The 18,031-nt window shown below is 42.9% G+C and overlaps 2 protein-coding genes across 6 annotated transcripts in view; one reads left to right on the forward strand and one right to left on the reverse strand.

Moving 5' to 3' along the window:
• TTLL9 (tubulin tyrosine ligase like 9) overlaps positions 1-8,255 on the forward strand; it is a 42,348-nt gene extending 34,093 nt beyond the window's left edge. For 2 of the 5 annotated variants that reach the window (XM_074211851.1, XM_074211849.1), the window contains 5 exons: positions 1,447-1,505; positions 3,670-3,866; positions 4,857-4,970; positions 6,511-6,635; positions 7,628-8,249. In XM_074211851.1, the coding sequence (XP_074067952.1) occupies positions 1,447-1,505; positions 3,670-3,866; positions 4,857-4,970; positions 6,511-6,635; positions 7,628-7,728 (596 nt within the window). In that variant the 3' untranslated portion in view covers positions 7,729-8,249. Of the gene's footprint in view, positions 1-1,446; positions 1,506-3,669; positions 3,867-4,856; positions 4,971-6,510; positions 6,636-7,627 lie in introns of all 5 variants that reach the window. The other 3 variants (XM_074211853.1, XM_074211852.1, XM_074211850.1) reach the window with 3 other exon arrangements.
• Positions 8,256-9,743: 1,488 nt separating this feature from the next.
• On the reverse strand, positions 9,744-14,447 carry PDRG1 (p53 and DNA damage regulated 1). The gene is made up of 5 exons (XM_074211854.1): positions 14,310-14,447; positions 14,087-14,162; positions 13,088-13,162; positions 11,073-11,153; positions 9,744-10,438 (listed from the first exon to the last, which is right to left on the reverse strand). Exons 1-5 carry the CDS (start codon positions 14,394-14,396, stop codon positions 10,356-10,358), a joined length of 402 nt encoding a protein of 133 aa, XP_074067955.1. The 5' UTR covers positions 14,397-14,447; the 3' UTR covers positions 9,744-10,355.
• Positions 14,448-18,031: the final 3,584 nt, after the last annotated feature.

The following is an 18,031-nucleotide window of genomic DNA, read 5'->3' on the forward strand; positions in this document are numbered from 1 at the left end:
TATTTTTGGAAGTTTCCCATCTGCCTTGGGCCAACCACCCCCTCACATCATTAGGCTCTCCTTTCCCTGGACCCTTTGGGATCCTCTCTGCCCAATCTTGGATGCTTATAGATTGTGGCCAGCTTTCTTCTCCATCACCATCTCTCTGATGCTGTGGATTTTAGCAGCTAGTTCCTATTTATTGGTCAGAATCAGGGCCAGAATAGTTGTTGCCTTGTTACTTCCTCCATCTTTTGAAGGATAAAATGATCATTAATACAAATCACAAATATATCAGCTGCTGGATGATTGACAGAGGAAGAGTTTTAGCAGATGTCTACATCTACTGAAGCCCCTCAAAATTAATATCATATTTCCATGTCTGGAATGCAGTATTTTTCACCTGTTCCCCAACCTATTTTTTTAATTCCTCCTTTTGTCAAGGCTTGTAGGCCATGACAATATTGCTCTGCTTCTCTTTAGTTAGTACTAACCCAAATGTTTTGCATCCTATTCCCTCTTCTGACTTTTGAATTTCATGAGTATATTTATCTTCTCAATATGTAATGCTACTAAATCTCTACCCTCTTTTATTGACTTATTATTTATTGATTTACTACATTTTTACAGAAGTATACCTTTTTAGAGCCATATTCCAGTCAAGTTTCAGTGACACCAATGAGATCCAATTTGCTGTCTTACATTAGATTTTTAGTTGGTGGTTTGCTACCCATACTTTGATCCAGAAGTTTTTTTTTTTGCTTTTTCCTTATTTCTTATGAACTACTGAGTCTCTCCCCAGCTATTCTTTCTTGTGTCTGCAAGGATCCAAAGAATTATGTTTTTACTGGAATTGGGAGGTGTATTCCATCCCTGGCAGCAGCCCCATCCATCATTCTTGTGATTTAAGCCATAGTTCAGAAATCCAGAATCTGCCTTTCTCCTGTATGAATTTACAGCCTTCAACAGAGAGTAGCAATGAAAACCCTACTTGGCCTCCACAAAGTTCTAGAATTATTAGCAATGTTTTCTAGGTTCTTTTTCACTATATCATTTGTCTCCAAATGAATCAACAGAAGACAGTAGCGATTGTTAGCTTTGACATGGGAAAGATTTAGAGCTAGAAGGGACCTAGTTCAATCCCCTCAGTTTATAGATGGGACCCAGAGAAAGGAAGTGACTTTTAACTTGTATAGTCTGGCATTTACCATACCTGGTCAGCAGTTTTTCCTGTGTATCAAATACATAGGTTGGAACTAAATGATAATCCAAAGCCCTGACTTTATAAGATTCTGAGATTCTAAATACAACACCTTTTCTATTTTCATCTTGGGATGGAGGATGGAAAAACTTGACATTAAGATAAGTGTGGGAAGCTTGGGGACATGAGAGTAGCTTCTTGCCCAGCTGTGGAGGGAAGGATGCCTTATCTTCTAATCCTAGACCTTGACTCCTGACCTCTCTCAGATGTTCACCTCACCAATGTTGCTGTGCAGAAGACATCCCCTGACTATGACCCAGAGAAGGTGAGTGAGCTGTGGTAACTGCCACCCCTACCCATGGGCATGGACCAAATAAAGGCATCCTGGGGCCAGGGTCCTGGGAGCAAGGCTTCTTAGGTCATTATATCCTTGCTGACCAATATCTGAAGCCTTTGGGGACATGGGATAAGAGGCTGTTCCCCTCAAGGGAAAAAAAGCCCATTCTACCAGATGACACTGTTGGGGTAGACTCTTGAGAGGAACTGGACCTGAAGGAAGGAAAGATTTCTGGCTAGAAATTCTGACTAGATTTCTGACTCACCCAGGGGCTTTGACCCATTTATTTTTCTGCCCTCTCTTACTTGCCCTTTTCTGATTGTCCTCAAAGCTAATTGGAGAAAAAAACTTTCTATCTCTCTGGCTGCTACTGAATGGTTTTTGGTTTGGTCTAGATACATCCTTCAAAAAAATCATAGATTTCAAGATTAAAAGCCCTGTAAGTCTGTCTGGTCCAATCTTCTCATTTTACAAATTAGGAATCTGAGGTCCAGTGAAGTTGTGATTTGTCCCAGGTCAAAGGCAATGACATAGGTCACAGGTCCTCTGACTCCAAATACACCATGTTCTCTCTCTCTCTCCTCTCTCCTTTCTCCATTGTACCATGCTGCTTCTCCTTCTTCTTAGTTCATCTAGAAAGAGAGGTTTGTATTTTTCTTTGTAAAAGAGCTTCATTAGTTCTGAAAAGTAAAATAAAACCCCAACACCTATAGATATTTTTATTATTTTATTTTTTCACATTACTACAATAGTCATGTTGTAAAAGCAAGCATAATTCCCTGCCTCCCCCCAAAGAGAAACCTCTAGAAAAATAAAATGAGAGAAAAAAAATGTATGCTTTAATCTGTATTCAGATACCATCAACTCTGTCTTTGGGATGGATCACATTCTTTGCCATAAGTCCATAACACCTTCAGATCTTGCTACAGATCCCTCTGACTGCTGAGTGGTTGAGGCAGTGAATATTACATAGGTACCTGTCATGTGGCCCTACAGGCCAGACCAAAATGGGCTGGCAAATGGGCCCAGACAGGTCTAGTCATTCTGCAGAAACATCTGGACAAAAAGCTGCTCCCCAACCTAGGTTCTTGGGATCTTCCAACTAGTTTCTAGCACCAGGACTTCCCAATGGAAAGTCTATTTAGCCAGGCTGATCTGTCCTAGCCTACATTTCCCAAGAGGTAAGTGTCAATAGGCCCACAAGGCCATAATACCCATAGTCAGCCAGCTATTCTCATATGAAGTTATATGCTCAGTGTCTGTCCACAGATTGGATTACTTTTAAAGTCTTCTTCAACCTCAAGGTTCTGTAATCTTCTGCTTGTGCTATTTTTTTCACAGAGTCTGTATAGACTCTGAATAGTTATTACTTCTGGGCTTTATACTTTGACCAGTGACAGACAGCCAAAGGGTATTAAGATACTAAGTCTCAGTGATGGATATTTTTTGTACTCAAATCTTAAGAGAAAAAGAGTGAGAAGAGCCTGTCTGCCAGGACCCCAGAGATCATATAGTTCAACCAATAAATGAGAGCCCCTGAGACTCAGTCTGACATGGAACCAAAAAGGAAGATTCTGAGGTCTCTGGCTTTAAGCTCCCAGAGGGGAGGGCCTGTGTCTGGGGATAGGGAGACAATGACTTATCAGCCCAACACAACTGAAATGGAATATTCTGGTTAGGTAAAAGTTAAGCAGAAGTGCTATCCCTGAGATTTCCCTGTTACTGTGAACTAGCTCTCCCATAGAGGTGAAGATGGTCTTAGTCATTATTTGAACCCAGGATCCCTCCTAAAAGTTGGTTTTATGTTAAACCCTAATATGCTCACTTAACCATTTGGCTCTTCCACCTGAAAATTCAGGAGCCTCAAATAATTCCAGATATTCAGGGATGGTATGGGGCAGAGGAAAGACCTCTGGAGTGGGAATCAGGGGATCCCAGGTTCAAATCCAGTCTCTGTTCATTGCTGCCTTTGTAGTGAAGCAGACACTTCCCATCTCTGGGCCCCAGGCATATGCTCTATAAAATGATGGGGGTGGGGGGTGGGGGGGTTGGACTAGCTCTAAGCCTTTCCTCTCTCCCCCGATCCCTGTGAGCTAGGGACAGGTTACTGAGGTCTGAGGTTATTTCCATTCACCCCATGGTTTTGTGGCAGGGCTGCAAATGGATGATCCAGCGATTTCGTCAGTACCTGACTTCCAAGCATGGCCCTGAGACTGTGGAGAAGCTCTTCCAGGACATGGACAACATCTTCATCAAAAGCCTGCAAAGTGTGCAGAAAGTCATCATCAGTGATAAGCACTGCTTTGAGCTCTATGGCTATGACATTCTCATTGACCAGAACTTCAAAGCGTAAGGGGCTCCTCATGGGCAGTGACATGTGGTCCATTCCATGTGCTAGCCTCTTGCTTAGGGAGAGGATGGCCTGTTCCACAGTTCAGGTCAAGTTCATTCTGAGCCAAGTGACGTATTTCACAGAGTGGGCCATCCTATAGAATGACTTTCTTTCTCTCTCTCTCTCTCTCTCTCTCTCTCTCTCTCTCTCTCTCTCTCTCTCTCTCTCTCTCCCTCCCTCCCTCCCTTCTTCCTTCCTTCCTTCTTTCTTTCTCTTTTTTTTTTAAGTTTGGCCTCTTCTTAGGGAAGACTATTTTATAGGTTACAGGATGGCCCATTTCTAACCAGTATGAGTCCAAAGATGAGAGCTTTCTGGCTCCAACCAAACCTGTATCCTTAGTGGGTCATGTGTTAGGCACAATTGTCCTCATGCCAGAGAACAGCAAACACCGATCCCCAGCAAGTTCCAACAGCAATAGAGCCTTCTCCATTCAGAGTCAAGAGAGGGTGGATAAACAACTGACTTATGTAATAAGCTAAGTAAGGGTTGCAAAGAACATCCAGATAAGGCAACCAGCATCCACATCTCAAACATTTAAAAAATTTAGATCTAGAGACTTGGAGCCCTTAAAACAGTCACTAAGAACACAGTATGGAAGGGGCTCTGGCCTAGGTTCTAGCCTAGGGTGTGTCATTGATTTACTTTGTAATTTTAGATGAGTACTTTTCCTTCTGTGAATCTGTTTTAATCCTCACTAAAATGAGAATCACAAGAATTCAAAGAAGTTTGAGAATAAAATGTTCATAGACAATGGAAGTGCTTAAAGAGCCTTATAAAAGAGTCAACATCATCATGACAGATGACACCAATTTCTCCCCAAAGCAGATGGGTTTTCATTTTTTTCCCAGTGGACCAAGTTAAGAATAATCTAGGAATTCCATCTGAGGTTGTCTGGCATTTTACTACAGAGCTGAGAGATCACCAACTCTCCTTTTTCTTGTCTTCAGATGGCTTCTTGAGGTCAATGCCTCCCCATCCCTCACTGCCAGCAGCCAGGAGGACTATCAGCTCAAAACTTGTCTTCTGGAAGATACACTTCATGTTGTAGACATGGAGGCCAGGTGGGAACACTAATGACAACCTAAAATGTCCTGATGGGCCATTTTCTTTAAGTATATGAAAACCTTGATTTACAAAATAATTTCTTTTTGAGACAAGATCTGAATCTAGTTCTCCTGATTCCCACCATAGTCACCTTTTCTACTGTACTTACAATGTCCACAAATTTTTGGCTGATTATTTTCCCCCAATGAAGCTGGTGTTTAATTTTTTAAATTCAATTTTAATTGATTTTCAGTTCTAAATTCTCTTCCTCCCCCCCATTAAGGGGGGAAAACACACCAAAACCCCTTAAAATATGTAAAAATCACAAAAAAATCCATATTAGTCATGTTACCACTCCCACCTCCACCCCAAAAAAGAAAATATAATACACTTACATCGGGCCTCTGAGTTCATTAGGTTGCTCTCTGGAGGTAGATAGTATGTTTCATCATGAGCCCTTTGGAATTGTTTGACCATTCTGTTGATCAGAGTTGCTAAATTTTTCACAGGTGATTATCTTTATTATATTTCTGTCATTAAGTACATTTTTCTCCTAGTTTTTCTCACTTCACTTTACATTCATACAAGTCTGCTGAGGTTTCTCTGAAACTCTCCCCTTCATCTTTCTTATAGCTAAATGATATTTCATCATATTCATATACCATAACTTGTCCAACCATTCTCTAGTTGATAGACATCTCCTCAGTTTCCAGTTCTTTGACACCACAAAAAGGGCTGGACATATGAGTCTTTTTCTTCTTTCTTTGATTTCTTTGGGGTACAGACCTAGCAGTGCCATTGAAAAGGTATGCACAGTTTAATGGTTTGGGGCATAGTTCCAAACTGTTCTCTGGAATGATTGGACCAAATCATAGCTCCCATCAACTGTGCATTAGGTATACCTATATCCTCCAGCATTTGTCATTTTCCTTGTCATCTTAGCCAATTTTATGGGTATAAGGTGGTACTTCACAATTGTTGAACTTTGCATTTTTCTAATTATAACTTTTTAAAAATATGATTTATTCCACTTTCAAGAAAAAGAGGTTTTGCTAAGTTCTCTGGTGCAGATCAGCACCTTCTCTGGAATTTATGTGTTGAGAGTTAGGAAGATGAGGGGAAGGTTAAATGATTTGCCTAATATTCACCCAACAAGCATTTGACAGTCAGGACTCCAACCAGGGTTCTTCCTGACTCTGGGAAGCTCTTTGTCCTCTGTCTCACTGTATATATTTTAGAAGCTAAACTATACAGAAAACTAGGTGGATAGAAGCCCCTGATCTCCAGGGGAAGACCTAACAACGCTCATTTTTTTTCCTATTGTGAAAGGGTAATTGTTGAGGAATGGTTTAATTTAAAAGTTTGAGGAAGACATGTATGAAGCACTGTTCTAAGCCCAAACTGGGGACATAAAAAAGGCAGCTGCTGCCCTCTGGTAGAGTGATGCCCTCCAGTAGACTGCAGTCTCCTGGGGGAAGACTGCACCAGGAAGTTGGCAGGCTGGGGTAGAAGGTTCCTGTCAAAGGGCTGCATTCATCCCCCTTGCCTGTCTTCTAGGCTCACAGGAAAGGAAAAGCGAGTTGGCGGCTTTGACCTCATGTGGAACGATGGACCAGTCAGCAGGGAAGAAGACTGCATAGACATATCAGGGACTGGAAACTTTGTGGCCAACACCCACCTGGGTATGTGGGGCTTCTCAGCAGGTTCTCAGAGGGGTGGATCTACAGGTAGTGGGGGAGAAGGATGTAGTTGAGTAGAAGAACCAGTGGACTTGAACATTTCTACTACCTGTCAGGGAGTAAGCAGAGTTCCCTGGACATGCATGTCTCTATTTAGACAATTGTTTTCTCAGTTTTATAATATCCTTCTTAGTTTTACCCTCCTGCTAGACTTGACTGTCTTCTTTTAGAATTTTAGACCATGGTAATTTACCTAGGCTTGCTCTGAAGCCCTTGGTATCAACTCTCCCCAAATCTGAGGCCCATCTCCATTACCTTCATTCTAAACTCTAAGAGCAAGCAGGAATGGCTCCATGGTTTTCCATCAGGTGAAATCTGAGAACGATCCTGAAGACTAGGACCCTCAAGGAAGACTTCTTGGAGGATGTGGTGTTCAGACAGGGTCATGAAGTCTGGGAGGGATTTCCACAGGATAGCGGAGCTGTGGGATGGGGCAAGGGTGGGATGTGACAGATAATCCAGACAGGCTTGAACACAAGCCCAAAGATGAGAGGAATGTGAAAAAGGGCCAGAAGGGGGAGAGGGGTCACAACTTGTGAAGAGTCTTAAAAAACAGGTAAAGGAGTTTGGACTTAATTTGGTGTCAGCAGCTCACACTTCCACTTTTTAAGGCACTTCCCTGAAAATTGCTTTTTGAGGAAGGATAATGAGAGGTGGATCAGGTAAAGACTGGTCCTGGTCTCGGGATACATTCCGTGGACAAACCCCTTCTTTCTAGGCCCATTTCCTCATCTACCAGATATGGGTAGTAATGATTGCACCCTGCTCTGAAGAGCTTATAGTGATTATAATTTTTTAAATATCACATGGGCCATTTATATTCCTATTTAACAGAGGAAACTGAGGTTTGCTCTTCTCCCTACCAACCCACACTGGGTCACCCAGCCATTATCAGGGGGTCCTACAGGCATCTCTCCCTCTTGCCTTTATTTCAGGCTGCAACAACGATCGAAAGAAACAGCTGAGGCAGCTCTTCCGTTCACTTAACAGCCAGAAGAAAGTTACCAGCAAATCATGGTGGACCAGGGGAAATTGAGCCCAAGCAGGTGCCCAATGACCCCTCCCAAGTTTGGAGCAATGCCTCCAGTTTCTCTCAGGCCTGCCAACAGTTTTGCTGGCTCAGCATGTCACCATCCGCCTCCTGGACTTGCTGGCTCCAGGGCGTGCTGTGGGTGAAGCATGCTCAGGAACTGTGCCAGTCTGGAAGCTGGATGGATTTATGACCTTGACAGGGGTTAGTCTGCATTGGTTCTATAACTGGAAACTGAGGATTTAACCTGTAGAGATGCAGCAAACCTTGCAATCCTAGAGAGAACTTTCTTAATAAAAGCCAATCGTCATTTGACTAGCTTCTGATCCATCAAGGATCCTGTTGGCTGAAGCACCGGACATCACCTGTGTATGCTCACCACACTTCCCCCTTCCAGGCAGACAGGCAAGGTCATCCCCATTTTAGCATTGGGGGGGGGAGGAATGGGGGTAGTAAAAAAGCTCAGGGTAGGCCAGGGAATAATTGCCTTCACTGGGCTGCCAAGGAGTAGATTCAGTCAGAAGATACCAGTAAGAGGAGCTCCAATACTTATTAGCTATAGGGATTCGGACAGGTCACTTAACCTCTAGAACCATTTCCAGGTGGACCATATGTGACTTTACTGGTATCAAGAACTCATAACTATTGAGGAATAGCCCAGCAACTGCTCTGCAGCTCCTTAAGGGTCTGAAGGACCTGCAGAGAAGTGGTTTACCCAGAGTCACAGCCAAGGTCAGCTCTTCATTTAATGTCAGGATACCTCTCTTCACATCTAATGAAGCTAACAAAGCAACCAGCTATTTACTGTGCACATTCTTAGGGTAGAGCAGTCCTACTTAACACCAACTGGCTGTGATCCAGAGCTTGTCACTGATTAATCACCACTTTATTATGCCCTTATCTTAGGTATTGGGGACCTAAATACAATCAGTGAAACAATCCATCCTGTCAAGAAGCTGAATTACAAAACAGTGATTGATCTGGACTGCACAAGTTGTTTCAGCAGAATCACAGATCCAGACCAAAGAATGAAATATATAATGCATTTTGACAAATTTGGAGTTAGGGATGACATATAAATCAGTCTCTTGATCTTAAGCCCTTCATAGACCCTAAAATACAAAGAAATCCAAGAGCTTTGAGAGGGGCTGAGAAAATGTCATTTAGTTCATAAAAGAAACACAAGAACTGCTAGAGCAGGAAGGGTTTTATGGAGGTCATGCTTACTTCAAGATCCAAAGATGAAATGGCCCTGAACTTTTCTGAATGTCTCCTCTGTAAAACAAGTATAATGCCCGTCAATGTACCCTCCTCCCAGACTGCTAGGTAGCTTAGATGAGCTAACACATGTAAATAGTTTTTTGCCAACTTCAAAGACCAGTCATAATCTCCCTTTTACGTGAACAGGGCATCAGCTTTCCAGAATATGCCACTTTAGAACTAGCTAAGTGCTCACATTTGTATAGCATTTTAAAATTTTCAAAGCACTTTCTTCACAACACCATGAGGTAGACAGTTGTAGATTAACTTCCTTTTCCATCAAATAGCAATAACTTAGGTGAGTGACTGACTCAGGTACACTCTTGTTTGAGGGGGAAACCAAGTCTCTCCTGACTCAAGGTCAAATGGCATTCACTCTAGCATTGCCAGAAATGAGAGTGCTGGAGTGGGAAAAAGCAAGCCTAAATGAGGTGAGAGTCCAACTAGGAGTTGATGAGAGAGCAATGCAACTATGAGCATCATTTAATGTGTCAGGAGCCATTCATTGGCTGTATTCTAGGTCACAATCTCCCATCCTCCCCTCCCAATCTTAGTCCAACCCACAATTGCACATTCTAGAATGATTATGTATAGCATAATTTTTTCCTTTCAAAGTGATCTCATATTCAAACTGCTGTGGATTACATGCAAGGTAAATTACACAACTTCTAGCAATGGGACACTACTGATGATCACCCTAGTCACTGAGACTGCAGAAGGGTATATACCATTTGCAAACACTGGAAGCAGACCACAGATACTGGAGATTCAATTCAGAGTCTTTATTCTGCTGAGTTTTCTTAATGGCTCATTTGGTTATAGTCCTATGGTGTATCTACCTCAAGGATTGGGCTCTGGGAAATTCCATGAAGCTTTGGGAGTGTAGCTAGGGATACTATTATTGGGGTAATGAGTAGGGAAGGGAGGAGTTATGCTGGAATGAAGTGCTCAGGCTCTCCCACTCCCTTCTCCAGACCTAAAACAATGGCCAAACTGTGAGTCTGAGGCAAAGGAAAAACCACACACTCCCAGACAGCAGGACATTGTTGGAAGTGCCTGTGGCAGTCATTCTAATGCTCCCACTGCTGCTGCCCCAGCCTCTCATCTTGGATCTTCTCCAAGGACTATCAATAGGCTTGGTGTTTTAGCCCACCCTGGTGGTGTCCTGGGTGGATAATAACAGGCTGTAGGTTCCTGGTCTTAATGGAGCAGCCAAATTCTGTAAACAAAAGTCTTTAGGAGCAAACTGCTATCTGATAAATTTCTGAAGCTTGTTCCTACTATAGCCTATTGCCATGGTTGTGAAGTGGTTCTTCTCTGGACATCTAGGGATTAATTGTTTAATTCCCATGCCAGTCCTTGGTTGCTGAACCTCAACCTTTCAAGATGACATTAAGGGCTCTCATCTCCTCTTGGCTCAGGGGATTCAGGTTGAATCCTTTCAACTCTGGTTTACCTATGGGGAGAATCAAGTCAATGGGTTAGAGATTTGTAAAAGTTGACAAGGAGGAGGTGCTGGATGGTCCTACCTCATTCTAGATGGGCAAAAGAGAGCTTACTTTACTTCTATATACTGTCATGACAGGGACTAATGGTCTAATAAGAAAAGCTAAACAAAAACAATTTCACTGTCCTAACTAAGCATCAACGATTCTCTTGGGGTTTGGCAAGACAATCTTAAGGGTCCACAGAAACTTATTTCCCCACCTCTCTCCTGGGGTTTTCCTGTCTATTTCAATCACTCCCATGGAAGAGGAGCCAGTTTTGGGCTCACCCAAGGTCAAAGACATCTCCCCTAGGTCATAATATCTGCATTCCCTCTGTTCCTCAATTTTTAGCAGGAGCTAATTCAAAATGACTGGTGGTCGACCAGTGGGAGAGCACAACTTTATATGAAGAAATTCTAATGGGACTACAGATTATTGTTATAAGGAGCTCAGAAAGGTTTAGGTCTTTGCATATGCCAGTCCATTATGCCCTTCTTCCCTTTGTAGAAGCCTACATTCACTAACTTTACTATGACCTCTGAAATTCATGCTAAGCTGGGATTTAGGTTTCAGTTTTTCAGGCCCCACTAAGGAATTACCTACCTTGGGCTTCCAAGAGACGGTTGACCTTTACTTTCAGCTGTTTGCGGAGTTTCTCAATCTCCTCATCCAAGTGCTCCTGATCTGAAAAAATATCAAAACCCCCACAATAACAGCAATTAACATCTTCAGAACATTTTGCAGTTTTAAAAGCACTTTCTTCCAATTCTATGAATTGGCAGTCCAAGTGGCATTGTCCTTATTTTACAGAAGAAGAAATTGAAACTAGGGCCAAATGACTAGTTCACAGAAACACAATGACAGGGTCAAGACTCATCTCCTAGTGTTCTGACAAGCTGTGTGTTCTCTTCACACAACACCACACTGCCTGTCAACACCATAATCTGGAGGAGTGAGAACGAGGTCTATTGTGTGTTTAGTGGGAGAGGCAGGGAAACATTGCTGGAATTAGGTTTATGAAGCTTTCAGTTGTCTGAGAGAAAGAAGAAACTAGACTAAGAATGTACGAAACATAAAGCAAGCTGGGCTGCAACCTAGAGGAAGCCAGTAACTAATTAAACAAAACCTGCATTCAACTTGCTAGGTGATCATAGACAAGTGAGCTGGAGTAGATGGGTCTCTAAAATTCTTGTAGCTTTGACATTTCTATGATCCTTATGACATGATGTCAAGAGCTGCTCTGTTAACAAAAATTATCGAATGCCTGACTGCAAAATTTAAGCATTTAATGAGTGATACAGATTAATAACACAGCGAGTGTGAGGAGGATTCGGGAGACAGGACTGGAGTTAAATCTTGAAGAACACATACAATTGGAGAGCTAGGTGGTACAGAGGATAGAGCACCAGCCCTGAGTCAGGAAGGCCTGAGTTCAAATAGCCTTAGACTCTCAATACTTACTTAGTTGCATGACCTTGGGCAAGTCACTTAACCCATTGCCTTGCAAAAAACAAAAGAATATATATAGTTTACAGAGACCAATGAGAGGAGGAAGACTTTTATAAGCAAAGGTGACCACAAGATTAGACACACAGAAGGGGAAAAGTCATAAAGAGCAATGTGCCAGACAGAGTGAAGAGATGGGCCTGGCCAGAATGAAGGGGAAGTACATAGGTAAGAAAGGTCGGTTCAGACTGTGAAATTTCTTTTATGGGATTGGATACTTTATTTTCAAATCACACAATTCTAACCTGTTTGGCAATTCTAATTTGACAGGACTTTCTGTAGGGAACCAGATATTTAGGGCTGGAGGGGATAAAGGTCATCTAGTTAATTTTACAAAAGAGGAAATTGAGGCCCAAAATTGTGTATTAGCCAAGATCATGCAGACAGCAGATTTTACAGATTCAGGCAGCAGAAGTAGGACTTAAAACCAGATCTTGGCAGCTCAGTCAGTGCTATTTCCTACCAGAATGGAAGGATGTCCAATTCCTTCTTCCTAAGTGAAGAATACAGAATACATCTTTCTGCTGTAATGCCCCACAACCTTCCCCCTCCCCAAAAAAATGGCCCCAAGAAGTTGGTTTTGGGGGGTAAGGCTTTTTAAATTGTGACCAATTTATTGTTGATTTATCATTTTACTGGTTCTGCTTATAACACCGTGCATGACAAATCCTCCTTTTCTCTGAATTTCTCCTATTTGTTGTTTCTTATAGCTAATCAACACTTTGTTTCAAGTGTCATTATTTTGAAATATATTAACTTTCTGTCTTTGACCTCTGAGGTACATTCCCTAAAGCAGTATTTCTTTCTTTCTTTTTTTTTTTTTTTTAGATTTTTTCAAGGCAATGGGGTTAAGTGGCTTGCCCAAGGCCACAGCTAGGTAATTAGTGTCTGAGGATGGATTTGAATCCAGGTACTCCTGACTCCAAGGCTGGTGTTCTATTCACTGTGCCACCTAGCCAGCCCCTAAAGCAGTATTTCTAAGTTAAAGGTTATTAAACTTTTAGAACTGAGATTCTGTGATAGATTTGAATAAAGAACTAAGACTAAGTTTTGCAAAGCGAAAGATTTGGGAGGTGAAGTTGTAGTGTTAACAGCAGTCTGGGGTGCCTTACCTTTCTGAATCATATCCTTTGTCCGGGGTAGGGGAAGCCTGATGAACATGTTTCCAAAACAAACCATCACTTTATCTGAAATGATAAATAATCCATGGTCACAGCTTGATAAACCAGCAAGGATTATAAACACTTACCATGTGCCTGACACTGTGGGACACAAATATATTTTTTTATTTAGGTTTTTCCAAGGCAATGCGGTTAAGTGGCTTGCCCAAGGCCACACAGCTAGGTAATTATTAAGTGTCTGAGGCTGGGTTTGAACTCAGATACTTCTGACTCCAGGGCAGATGCTCTATCCACTGCGCCACCTAGGCGCCCCAGGAGCTTACATTCTTAATGGAGGGGACCATAAGTACATATGTGGCATATCAACAAATGAAAAATAAATACAAATTAGTTTGGGAGGGAGAGCACCGGAAGCTGGTGAGGGCAAGGAGGATCAGCAAAGGCTCTAATGAAGATAGGGAGACTAGGAAGCATAAAGGCATTATTCACACCCTTTAAGAGATATTCAAGAATTTTTGAGGTGTAGTTTTCAGTGGACCCGGATTCAAGAAGTCTCAAATCACCTTAGCTATTTTCAGCCCCAGTTTCTTCAATTATAAAGTTAAAATAATCGTATTTATCTCACGGGATTGTTTTAAGAATTGAATGAAATCACATGTAGGACGCTTCACAAAGTTTCAAAGTGTTGTATGCCGGCTATTACTATTGTCCTCCAAAAGACTTTCAGGTAGCCGTAATTTCTGAGAAAAATGATAAAATGAGACGTCTACACTTCTGTACAGCCATATTTTTTAAAATGCAAAACAAAAACACTATCGATTACACAGGAGAGCAAAGTTAGGAGAAAAGGGATTGATGCACGCATGCGCTTTGATCTCTCTCCCTCTACCTGCCCTCGGCCCTACCTGCGCTCAACATCCCCGGAAGCTTCAGAGGGCCGCGGCTCCCCCGAGGGCCCTCCAAGGGCCCAACCCCGCCCCCACAACCTACCGGCCGGGCGGGGGTCTCTCTGCAGGGCCCTCAAGGCTTCCCGGTTCTGGTTCCTTTTCGAGTCCAGGTCCACTATCTAGAAGGAAAGCCCCAAGCCGGGCGCGGCGGAGGAGGGCGTCAGAGGGGCGAGCCGGGCCCGGGTGTCCCCCTGCCCCTCCCCCCCGGGGCCTCGGTTTCCCCGCCCGGCGCACCGGGCTTCCGGCCGGGATGGGGGGAAGCGAACCTGCTGCTTGTCGGCCAGCACCTCCTCGGCCAGCTCCTCTATCTCGCCCAGGTAGAGCAGCACACGCTCGGCTTCCGGCCCCAGCATGACGGCGGCAGCGGGCTCACAGCGCGCACGCGCCACGGCCGCAGGCACGCCACGAGTCGCCGCCGGCCGCCCGCCGCGCACGGCGCACGTAAGCCGGCACGCACGCCTGGGGGCGGGGCCGCGCTGCGGCGCCCTCGTCAGGCTGCTTCCGGGCGTCGCCCTCGCAGTCCTCCCGATGCCAGGAAGTGGGGAGAGTGGCGTGAGAAGAGGGCCCCGCCGCCCCCAGTTCCCGGGGCAGCGGAGCGCCGGCCTTCCCCGGGAACCCCGACTCGGGGCTCCCCTTTCCTGCCTTCCCAGAATTCATTGGGAGGTGGTCCTGTGGGGGGGGGCGATGGGAGATTTCGGCCCATGAAAGGTTGAGTGTGAATCCTGCCTTCATTCCTCTGTCAGATGGATCAAAAGAGGATCAAAAGAGAGGGCACGACGTAAACCAGCTCTCTATAGAAAATGTTTGCGCTCAGTGTCTCCCCCCACCCAAAAAGAAGGGCTTCCGGCTTCCCACTGAAGCTTGGGGCAGGGAGGGGTAAGTTCAAATCCGGCCTCAGACACTTGGCAGCTGTGCACCCTGGGCAAGTCACTCATTCCTCATCTACACCGGAGAAGGAAATGTCAAACAACTCCAGTATCGTCTCCAAGAAAGCCCCAGTTGGGGGTTACAAAGAAGCAGATGCAACTGGAAAACAAGCGGAAAAACGACAAAATTAATTAAGCTGCAAGTGAGCATGGCCATGACCTGGCTCAGCTTTGGGTCTACCAGGCAAGTTAACACCCTCAGGGAATATTCCATACTCATGCCCTAACTCCCCAAAAGACTAGTCATCCCCACTGTTCCTCAGAGGCCATTCAGCTTATAAACGCAGACTATTCCTCTTCACCAGTGAGGTTCATGGAGATATACCATCTCACCGTACCTGGGATTTGTCACTGGACTCCATATAGCTCTAAGCGAATGATATAGAATATACTCCAACATCATTAAACTAGAAAATCAGGGATCTCTCCTCTCAAACCCTCAGACCACATTTGAAAATTTTGCTTCCTATCAATTCTCTTCATTTATTAGATTTAGATGATTGAGTTTCTAGGGATTACATGATTTAGGAAAACAATAGTATATAAAGGTTTATTAGCTTCAGATTTTTGCCATGATCTCCACAGGTTTTTAGGATTAGTATTAGTTCTTTTGTTAATGCAAAAAATAAAAATCCTTAACTTTTTTTTGTGGATTTATGTGAGCTAAGGCTTTAAGGATTGTAGACCCATAGGGTATCCTTGGAAATTTGGGAGCATTTAGTCTCTCTCCTACTCTCTCCTACTCCTACTCTGAGGGCCTAATCTGCAACTGTCAGGGTAAGGATTAACTCCCAGAGAAGAGACTACGGAATATAAGAATCTTGGTGTTGGGAAGAACCATAGAGACCAGCTAAGCTAACTAGTACCTCAGATTGTTAGGAAGTTTTTGCTTAAATGTGCAAAAGGGTTTATAATGACAATCCTGGTGTGATACTAGAATGAAACTGCACAAAATCCCACTGGTGAGCACCCTCTTAACAATTAACTCAAAGAAAAAACACTTTCTACAATGACATAATAAAATATTTAAAGTATTCCCTCCATAAGCCTGAAATGTGCATTCCCACAAATTTATACATTGGGAAGAGTGAATTACAAACTTTCAAGTTATGGTAGTGAGTCCCACATGAACCACGTGAACACAAGACCAGTCACACTGCTGTTATTGTAGGACCTTGATATCCTTTCTCTCTTCATGCTGATCCTCTTTGGAATGTTTTGCCAGGGCAGGTCACCTAGATGTGTTCCCACAGTCTGCTTTTCTCAGCAGCTTGAGTCTTGATTGCCAGGCTAGTCCATAGTGGGATTTTTTTATTCCCAGTGATTCTGATCCCTTGGAAGTGCTTCTGTCACAAGTTTTTCAACTATATTCTTTCCCTGAGTCTGATTCTGTCTGCAGGCTGTGTGCCCTTGTTAGATGCATTTCAACTATTCCATGAATTCTCAAATCTGGAATTGTTTTTATAGATGACCCAGGGCAGGGCCAATCTCTTGCCCAGACAATGACCAAGTTCTCCTTCTAAGTCAAACAAGGTCATTTTTCACATTTCATGAAAGTTCCTTCTACCTTTTTTTGGCTTCTTACTTTCTTAAATTATATCTTGGAGGGGAGGTGGTCAATATCCAATTCTCACTCCCAACCCTCCCACCATTAGTAAATCCAAAGTTCTTTCCACCAAGCAACCTGCTCATCCCTACCACACATCCCATCTGCCATCAAGTTTCATTAATGTCTCTTTCTCTCCACTCACCCAGACACTAACCTAGTGTAGACCCTCATCACCTTAGGACTGAATTATTGCAATCAACTTTTCGTTGTTCTCCCTGCCTCAAGTCTATCCACCACTGAATGGCCAAATCATTTTCTTAAAGCACAGGTCAATCTTGGCTCTCTTCAGGATCAAATATAAATTGCTTATTTAGCAGTTAAAGCCCTTCATTACCTGCCCCCTTACCTTTCAATCTTCTTTTACTTTATTCCCCTTTCTGTATTCTATACAATCCAACTAAAATGACCTATTTGCTGATCCTCACACATGATACTCCACTTTCTGACTCTGAGTCCCCATGCCTGGATATTCTTCCCTCCCTACTTCTGCCTCCTAGATTCCTGGCCTCCTTCAAGGCTCAGATCATATTCCACCTTTTTCAGGAGACTTTTTCTGTCTGTCTCCCCCTTCCACTTACTCCTCTAAGGCCTCCCTTCTGAGATTGCCTTCCATTTACATTGTATGTATCTTGTATGTACATAGTTATTGGCATGTTCTCTCTCCCATTAATCGGTAAGCTCCTTGAGGCTGGGTTCTATGTGTTTTCCTTTCTTCGTATCTCCAGGGAGTAGCTAATACTTAATAAATGCTGTTGACAAATTAATTATGACCACATTGTGTCAGATCTGGTGAAGAGAGACAAGACAGCTTGGGCTTTGTGCAGTAATATAGCTATCCTCTCATTTCTAAAATAAGTGAATTAGAGTAAGGTATAACAGATTTTAAAGTTCTGAATTCTATGATCTCACCACTTCTTCCCTCACCCCCTCACTCCCTCCAGAAAGGGATCTAACATATTAGGCCAATTTGCAAATTTAGAGCTGTCTTTGACTCTTCCTTCATCTTTTCCCTTTTTCCAGATGAGAATACTGAGGCAAACAGGGTTAAATGACTTATCCAGGGTAAGTGTCAGCTAGGAAGTGGCTGTGGACAGATTTGAACTCAGGTCTTCCTGACTCTGGGCCTAGCATTCTCTCTACTATGCCATATATATCATATATATATATATATATATATATATATATATATATATATATGTATATATAATATGTAAATAGATAATAAAAATGTATGTGTGTGTATATATATATATATATATACACACACATAGATATGTTTGTATAGATTTTTGTTCCAATGATTCCTCATTCATCATTGGTCTTAAATTCTTTAGACTGATCCAGTTTCTCCTGTTTTTATTTTTTTTTACTCTAGTGACTTCATATTCATCATTCATTTTAAATTCTTAAGATCGATAGTTTCCCCTGGCTCCCCATTATTTGAAATAAAGTT

The sequence above is a fragment of the Macrotis lagotis genome, chromosome 1 (genome assembly GCF_037893015.1).
Source record: "Macrotis lagotis isolate mMagLag1 chromosome 1, bilby.v1.9.chrom.fasta, whole genome shotgun sequence".
Lineage (NCBI taxonomy): Eukaryota > Metazoa > Chordata > Mammalia > Peramelemorphia > Peramelidae > Macrotis > Macrotis lagotis.

What these genes read in the sequence shown, in the direction of transcription:
- PDRG1 (XM_074211854.1), bottom strand. Translation starts at nt 14,396, where the DNA reads ATGCTGGGGCCGGAAGCCGAGCGTGTGCTGCTCTACCTGGGCGAGATA. An exon ending in TGCTGGCCGACAAGCAGCAG is followed by an intron (nt 14,163 to 14,309) that starts GTTCGCTTCCCC and finishes CTTTCCTTCTAG; the next exon opens with ATAGTGGACCTGGACTCGAA. An exon ending in GAGAGACCCCCGCCCGGCCG is followed by an intron (nt 13,163 to 14,086) that starts GTAGGTTGTGGG and finishes TTATCATTTCAG; the next exon opens with ATAAAGTGATGGTTTGTTTT.